The 8,611-nt window shown below is 47.4% G+C and overlaps 1 protein-coding gene across 1 annotated transcript in view; it reads right to left on the reverse strand.

Annotated features, from left to right (window-relative positions):
* The window catches only part of CCL5 (C-C motif chemokine ligand 5), a 6,313-nt gene extending 6,243 nt beyond the window's left edge, over nt 1-70 (reverse strand). Inside the window, exon 1 of the mRNA XM_007447045.1 lies at nt 17-70. Coding sequence (XP_007447107.1) covers nt 17-70 — 54 coding nt within the window. The remainder of the gene's footprint in view (nt 1-16) is intronic.
* Nucleotides 71-8,611: the final 8,541 nt, after the last annotated feature.

The following is an 8,611-nucleotide window of genomic DNA, read 5'->3' on the forward strand; positions in this document are numbered from 1 at the left end:
GGGCAGATGCAGAAATGCAGAGGGCAGCCATGGCGAGGATGACAGCGAGGGCGGCGGCGGAGACCTTCATGGTAGCTGTGAGCAGAGGCTGTGGGAGATCCACGTGCTGTCTCAGGGTCCTCTGCAGGGATTCTCTGCAGCTCAGGCTGGCCCTTTATAGGGAGCCCAGCCAGCAGAGGGGGCGCCCTCACTAGGGGAGTTTCCAAAAGAGCAGCCACACACCGGCTGATATCATAAGTGAAATTGCACAAAACAGAAAAGAAAACTGAAATAGCCTCCGGAAATTTGAGTCTCTCTCTCTCTCCCTCGCTCCTCTCTTCACTGCCCTGCAATCCAGAGTGAGCTCATCACTTCCCTCTTTGCCCTTGAGAAGAACCAGCACAAGCAGCGGTGGTGGAAAAATCTCTTCCTCTGCTGGCATCCTCAGCTTCGTGTGCCAGGGCAGGGGTCCTGCCAGAGGTCAGGAAGCTGCTTCCCTGGGGACAGGAGGAAGGGCAGTATGACGAGATCAGAGCGCAGGTGCCCTGGCTCTCGCTGTAGTGCTCGGTCCGCTAAGTACTGCTCACCATGAAAAGGTTCATGGTTGGGACATCCTTGAAACTGAATGAAGTGGTGGTCTGGATTAGAGCCAAGGTCCTTCCTCCATTCCAAAGAATTGGATACAGTCAATATTCATCAATTCCTATTTGGATAATTCAGAATTAGTGACAGTTTGGCCTGGGTTGAGCTGAAGTTGACTTTTGAGTTATCTAAAAGTGTCTATTGACAGTAACAAAGGCAAACACATTTTAAAAAGCGTAATTTAAAAAAAACGTAATCTTACATCAAGGATGTCTTTTGCTAGCCATCGTCACATATGTAACTTGGTGGCTGAGAGTGACTGAATCACCCAGAGTGGGGAGAACTTGTCTCATTTCTTCCACCCGAAGCCTTTGAGGCAGGATGGTTATTATTCTCCCTTTATAGAAGTGGAAACCGTGCCTCAGAAGAGGTCATTAAGGTCCTCGAGGTCACACAGCAATAAGTGGGATTTGAACCCAAGTATTTTTTTTTTCAGATTGACTTAAAAAAAGAAATTGAACCATAGTTGACTTACAAATTGTGTTAGTTTTAGGTATACAGCAAAGTGATTCAGATATATGTATATGTATAGATACATATATATCTATATATATACATATTCTTTTTCAGATTCTTTTCCATTGTAGGTTATTACAAGGTATTGAATATAGTTCCCTGTGCTATACAGTAGTTCCTTGTTGTTTATTTATTTCATATATAGTAGTGTGTATCTGTTAATCCCAAACTCCTAATTTATCCCTCCCTCTGCCCTTTCCCTTTGGTAACCATAAATTTGTTTTCTATGTCTGTCAGTCTGTTTCTGTTTTGTCAATAAGTTCATTTGTATCATTTTTTAGATTCCACATATAATTGATATCATATAGTATTTATCTTTCTCTGACTTAGTATGATAATCTATGATGTCTGACTTACTTCACTTAGTATGATAATCTTTAGGTCCATCCATATTGCTGCAAAATGGCAATATTTCATTCTTTTTTATGTCTGAGTAATATTCCATTGCATATATACCACATCTTTATCCATTCATCTGTCAATGGACACTTAGTTTACTTCCATGTCTTGGCTATTGTAAATAGTGCTGTTATGAACAACAGGGTGCGTGTATCTTTTCAAATTAGAGTTTTTGTCTTTTCTGGGTACATGCCCAGGAGTGAGATTGCTGGATCGTATGGTAACTCTATTTTCAGTTTTTTAAGGAACTTCCATACTGTTCTCCCTAGTGACTGTACCAATTTATGAACCCAAGTGCTTCTGATGACCAGGCTCAAGCTCTTTCCACTGACCCACATCATTCAGGCAGTTAAGCTGTTCTTCATCCTCTCTAGGTGCCAGGTACTGTTCTAAACTTGTCATAAGAATCCTCTCATTCCCTCCTGACTTGTTAAACAATTACCAATAGAAGCACAGTTTTGGAAACCATGGCCCATCTCATTTAAAGAAATAAATTGTAAGCACTTAAGAAACATCCAGCCATCTACACAAAAATGATCTGCCTGTTTGAATTGTTCCCTTCATGTAATCCTCTTAGTCAGCAAACGTGGGAGGCTGTGCGGCCTAGTGGTTAAGAGCAGGGGCTTTGGTGTTTCATTTACAAGCCAGGTGGCCTCCTACAAGTTACTTCATCTCTCTGATCTCAGTTTCCTCATCTATAAATCAGCGATAATAACAGTGGCCCCTCCCACAGCTGTTGAGACAATTAAGTTGCCATAAATGTGCTGGTGCTTGTAAAGCTCTTAAGTACAATGCCTGACACTGTTAGGTACTTAATAACATTAGCTATTATTATTGTGTTATTATTGAGTATGAAAATGGCAGTCCCTTTAAGGATATTCTATACTGTAGGTTTTTCGGCAATCTAGACAGCCCCCCCGCCGCACCCCGGACCCCAGTTGATGTGGATTCGTGAACTCTATTACGAAGACTGTTTTTAAGCAGGTGGGTCAGTTGAGGCTTAGAGAGGTTAAATGACTTGCTTAAGGTCACATTTCCTAAAGTGATAAGAATTCAACATGGAACCCAAGTCTGTCTTGGTTCCTAGCTTCCTACCACACTGCATTGTTTCTAGAGAAATCCCGAAACTTTTGCTAAGGCTGTTTTTCCTTGTGAGCTCTATTTCTGTTGCCTTTCCTTGATCTCAGTTTCCTTCTTTAAGGAAGAAAGGAAAGTACTTTTCTGGATACCAAATACGCTGAGTTGGGACATGAGCTGAGGACAGGGCTGAGGGAACCGCAGATGACCAACTTCATCCCCATCTTTAAATCCCAGTGAACGATTCTGCTGTGTGTAAGTGTGTGTGCATGTCTGTGTATAAATGGTAGTGGGAATAGGGAGCGGGTAGGATGGCAGGGTTGCTAAGCAGGAATAGGCAGTGGATACATTAGGAGTATTTTTCTTCCCTTTTGGTGGTTCCAGGGGATTATGGGTGTACAGAGGAGAGAGAAGAACCTGACTGTAATTCCATTTCTGCCACTCACTTTCTCCTGTGCAAAATCAGAGTTCAGACTCACGGAATCAGTATATTCTCTGGCTCTAAAGTACTGATTCCATGAGGAAATCAGAGCACCTGTGTAAACAGTACAGTACCTGGTACAGGGTGGTTGTCCAATGAATGGCAACTGTCATTATGATTTTTTTTTTTTTGAATTTCAAATAACATCCTACAGCTTGGCTTGGGTTGTTATTCTTTTTAAATTTATTTATTTATTTGTTTATGGCTGTGTTGGGTCTTCATTTCTGTGCGAGGGCTTTCTCTAGTTGTGGCAAGCGGGGGCCACTCTTCATCGCGGTGCGCGGGCCTCTCACTGTCGCGGCCTCTCTTGTTGCGGAGCACAGGCTCCAGACGCGCAGGCTCAGTAGTTGTGGCTCACGGGCCTAGTTGCTCCGCGGCATGTGGGATCTTCCCAGACCAGGGCTTGAACCCGTGTCCCCTGCATTAGCAGACAGATTCTCAACCACTGCACCACCAGGGAAGCCCTGTCATTATGATTTACCTGGCATTCTGTGTTCCCGAAAACTAGGAACGCCTACCCGTCTGACTCACCACACTGGCGGTCGAGAGGATCAAGGGAAGTGATGACGGTGGACTTGCTTAGGAGACCATCAGGTGAGGTGAAAAGGTCGCGAAGCTGTCTCTGTCCTCCCTATCCCGCCAGTGTGGTTGGCCTACACCGCTCCATCATTCCTTGCTGCCTCGGCAAATTGTCACTGAGAATTGCTGTGACCCAGGCAGCCCTCTAGGTGCTGAGGACACCATGTGAGCCAAAGACCTGCCCTCTGGAGTGTCTGTTTGTGTGGGGGGAGGGGAGAGCTCACCCAGAACAAGGGAAAACATATTCCTTTACTGTGAGTCAACTTTTCACTGGTCTTGTCTTAACTCCCTGAACACAGTAACAATGTCCTATGCTTTGTTTTCTATTTGTTTTTTGTATTCTCCCCCTGCATTCCAACAAATGTCTTGGACATGATAGATGCTAAATTAATGCTGCTTTAGTCTTGATAACTTCTTACAGCATCTTGATTAAGTTCACGGGCTCTCTAGCGTCTGACTCCTGGGTTCAAAACCCAGCTGTATTATTAATTCTGGCTTGGAGCAAGTTGCTTACTTTCTCTGGGACTAAGTTTCTTCATCTGTCGAGTGAGAGTTTGATTCTAACCTGTTCTGGGGAATGGAGCCCTTTAAGAATCTGATGAAAGCTGTGAACACTTTCCACAAACATGTGGAGACCTACCCAAACCCTCACACATGTAATTTTTGCATAGAAGAGGTTCATAGACCCAGCAGGCTCACTGATGGGCCTCTCGAGTTCAGAGGGCTGGTTCTCATCACCCTTCCTCCGTCCTGCACCCCTTTTCCTAGCACATCCCGCGCTGAAGCCAGACGCACACTCCGCCCCAGCCTACTGCAGCTCCTCCCCTGCCCTCCTGACCCAGTCTTCCTTTTTCCTCTTTGATTTCATTTCGTAAGCGAAGCTGGCTGCCTGCTCAGACTCCCTCTGTGATGTTAGGGAAACCAAAAGCAGGCAAAGAAAGTGAAACCTCATCGTATCTGGATTCTGAAGCTTTGCTCTGACCTGGAGTTCCCCCCATGACTGTGTGGGGAGCAGCTCTGGCTTTTTTGGCTGCTTTAAGAAAAAAATGTCCAAAGCAGGGAAATTCCCTCCATCCTCTAGGAATCCCAGTCTGGGCCCCAGGAGAAGCCTGAGGCAAAGTCATTTCCTCCTGATGAGCCTTAATTTTCTCCATTCACAAATTGGAGATTTGCTCTCTGGTTGTGTCCCTCCTCTGCCCTTGTTAACATGTGTCCCACCTGAGCCAGTGAGCGGCCGTCTCCCGCTTCCTTGTGCCTACAGGGCCCTGCTTGGGGTAGGTGCTCCGTTAGTGCTGGCGGAGGTCGGTAGGGGGCAGCAGTGTGAAGGTGCAAGGGGAAGCCTCCCAGCAGGCTCAGGGGATCTGCCCAGGTGGGAACAGGATTTGAACCCCTCTTCAAGACTTTTCCTGCTACAGCCTGCCCTTGCCTCTTGGTCCAGCTCTGGTTTGTTCATCCTATGTCATTCTATTCTCTGCCTCCCTTCCCTTCCCCATCCCCTGCTACATTCCACTGTGTCAGGGTACCAACTATGACGACTGTTCTCCTGTTCAAACACAGTCAGGCTGGAGGGCTGCAGCTTGGCCCCCCCGGCCTCTCGCACCTTCACCACACAGTTCAGGGGCTGTGTACGCCCCACTTGTTTTCTGCAGCTGGAGACCACAGGCGGTGTGTTTGCTGATGTGCTCACTTGCTTCGGGGGACTGGAGGAGCTCACTGCAAGACACCCTGGTGGGGGTGGGGGTGGCAGCTGTGGGAGTGAGGCCCAGGCAGAAGCATCAGTTCTTCCAAAACTGCTGGGGGCGGGGGGTGGTGGGTAAGTTGGGCAGACGATTTCAGGGCCTCTTCCTCACACTTTGGAGTCTGTTTTTTGTTTTTGTTTTCCTCTGCGTGTTTGTCGGTGGCTTCCCCTTTCTCTGTGCATACATTCAGAGGACGGCAGCCCCTCCCTTCTGCTGTCCCCAGCCCCCAGGAGAAAGGCTGGTGAAGGGGGACAAACTTGGGGCCGAAATCAGACACATCACTTACTCTCTGTGTGTCTTTGGTCATGTTATTAACTAGTCTACACTTTGGCTTCCTTTCTAGAAATAGGGCAGAGAATCCTAGCTCCTGGGACACCGCAGAGGATGAAATGAGGCAACCAGTGGGCTGCTTGGCACCATTCCTGGCACAAGTACATACTCAGAAGTTGATGCCTTCTCTTTCTCTCCCCAAATGTCCAGGCTCTAGCATTTCTTCCCTCAATGTTCCCCGCCTCCGCCCAGGAGAGGTGTTCATCTCAGCTCAGTGTCAGGAGGCATGAGGGCAGGCGAGGGGTATTGATGGTGATTTTCCACTAGCTATTAGGCGCTGTGCTAGATATTTTAGGCATTATTTCACTGATTAGGAAGAAAACACGTAGAAAACAATGATGACTCAGGCCTGCCTTGAGCTCTCCTGCCCTCTGTGTGGCAGGCTTCAGAGACTCAGGCCCTGTGCTCTGCCCTTCTCTGGATTTCTCTCTCTCTGAGCCTGGTCATGGGGCGAGACATGGTCCCCTCTTCCCCCTTCCTGGCTGTCCCTGCAGGTCAGCACACAGACCCTTTTTCAAAGAGTTTCACAGACAGGCTTACAAAGGAAGTGACACAAGTTTCAGAATCTTACAGGATTCTTGTGGCTGTGATCTGGATTCTGCCCCTTTTTTGAGCTGGTCCCGAGAAGCCCCCTGGATTCTTGGCTGTTGCGTCCATTCCCGGGGCTGGGGGTCTGCAGTCTCTCGCCTTGCCTCCCCTGTGCATCCCCCCACCACAGATCATTCAGGCCACAACAGGATGGACCTTAGCACCTCCTGAGCCATTTGCGGTTTTTAGGACCTTCAGCCTAGGAGAGGAAGCCCCCTTGGGGAATTTCCTCAAAATGGGATTTGGAAATTCTGCACCTTAGTCATTCCTAACAGAGGAAGCTTTGGGCAGTGAAAAGAGCAAGGGACAGGGAATTAGGAGACCTGAGCTCTAGTCCCAGTTCAGCGCCAAACCTAGTTGTGAGATTTTGGCAAACCTCTTGCCTTTTGTGGCCCTCAGTTTCCTCATCTAGGAAATGGAGGTTTGACAGTATTATTTCTGAGGCCATTCTCCGTTAAAAGATACAAAACTAGAGGGTCTGTAGTGTCCTGGAGGAGAGCTGGGGATAGGGGTCTTATTGCCCCTAAAATTGGTTCATATCACTCCTCCTGCAGGTAAGGCTGAGGGGTTATCATTATTACCCCTTCTTACCTCCCGTCTTTCCAAGGCTTGGGACTCACCTTACCACTTAGCTCATGAAGTCCTTCCATGGGCAGTACTGCATTCGTCCACATGCTCACTGCTCGGCCCCTTCACTTCACTCACTCCTTCACTCCTTCCATTCCTCCACCCATCCACCCGTACCTTCATCTCTACATCTGTGTCATTTAAGATTCTTTGCTTATAAGTGCAGAAAACAACTCTGGCTAACTTAAGCAGGAGGGTAATGTACTGGGGGTAATGCTGAGTAGCTATTAGAACGGATAGAGCATTGGAGAACCTGACTTGGAAAAAGGACAGGTGAGAAACTATCTGGGTGTTTGGGCAGCAGCTACTGCTTGACAATCTCATCAGGCCACCACTGTTGAAATAAATGTACTCCAGCCATTTTTCCTGTCCATATCTCAACTTATTAAGGATTCAGAGTCCTAGGGAGGGAGGATAACCAGCCAAGCTGGTGTCATTTGCTTGCTTCTTGGCTGGGAGAGGGTAGAGCACCTGATTGGCAGTACCACCGAGACTATATACCCTGGGGGAGAAGTAATTCCACAAAAGGATGTCAAGGCAATATTTGGAAGGTGGAATGGATGCTGTGTAAGAAAATTTAAAAAATGAACAAAATAAAGAAATAAATTAAACCAATACTCCACCCACCCATCCACCCACCCATCCATCCATCCATTCATCTACCCAGCCTCTCAGCCAACCAGGAAACACATTTTTATTGAGCACCCATCATGTTGCAGAGGCCACACCAGACACTGAGATACAGTACAAATCCACCCATCCCAAGAGTCTCCTCACAAAGGATGTATCTACAGAGCTGAAACAAAGATGAGGACCCAGAGAAAGGAATTCTTGTATAGCCATGCATTGGAGGGTCCCAAACAACATTTCTAGGGACAGGGTGACTCATCCTGGATGTGGGCAGATAAGGGGTGTTTTTGTGGACATATATCACAGGAGATTGCTTACATAGGTGCACAACAGGATGTGGCCAGGATTAGGCACCAGAAACCCTAGGTCTGCCTCTAGTCTCTGTTCCTCTCTAGCCCTGGGCAAGTCGTACTTCATTTTTAAAATTATAAAACAGGGAGAATGAATATAAGAATCCCTGCCCTGTGTAACTCAGAGAACTGCTGTGGAGGTGGAATGCGTTAGTAGATGTGAAGATACTTTCCAAGTACAAAGATAGAGAACTGTTTTCGCCATGCTTACTTCTGTTTCCAGGGTGGCTGATGAGAACACCCATGGCTCATGTGTTACTCTCACTTCTTTCCTGCCCTCGATGCCCACCACCCAGCAGTAACCATGGAGAGGGTCTGTTGAGATTTTTTGTTCTTTAGGCTGGTGGATGAATGTCCAGGGTAATCACTGCTACCCACCTCAGAGCTGTGGATGGTCAGGCATCTGTGGGCTCCAAGTAGGCTGGAAACAGCAGCTGGGTGAGTGTGTATGTGTGGGAGCAGGTCCTAGTTTCTGGGTGAGGCATGGCAACTCTCAGGGCCTGTTTTCTCATCTGTGAAATGGGTGGTTTGCTTGCAGGGAGCAGCCTGTTGGTGGTGCTGGCTCATCTTTGTCACTTGTCCTAGGACGAATGTCTGGCTAGGCACAGGCCTGCCTGTCTGCCCCCATCTTGTCTCTGCCAGCTAAAGGGCTTTCCTCATATAGAAAGCACTCC

The sequence above is a fragment of the Lipotes vexillifer genome, unplaced genomic scaffold, assembly GCF_000442215.2.
Source record: "Lipotes vexillifer unplaced genomic scaffold, Lipotes_vexillifer_v1.1 scaffold1252, whole genome shotgun sequence".
In the NCBI taxonomy this organism is placed as follows: domain Eukaryota; kingdom Metazoa; phylum Chordata; class Mammalia; order Artiodactyla; family Lipotidae; genus Lipotes; species Lipotes vexillifer.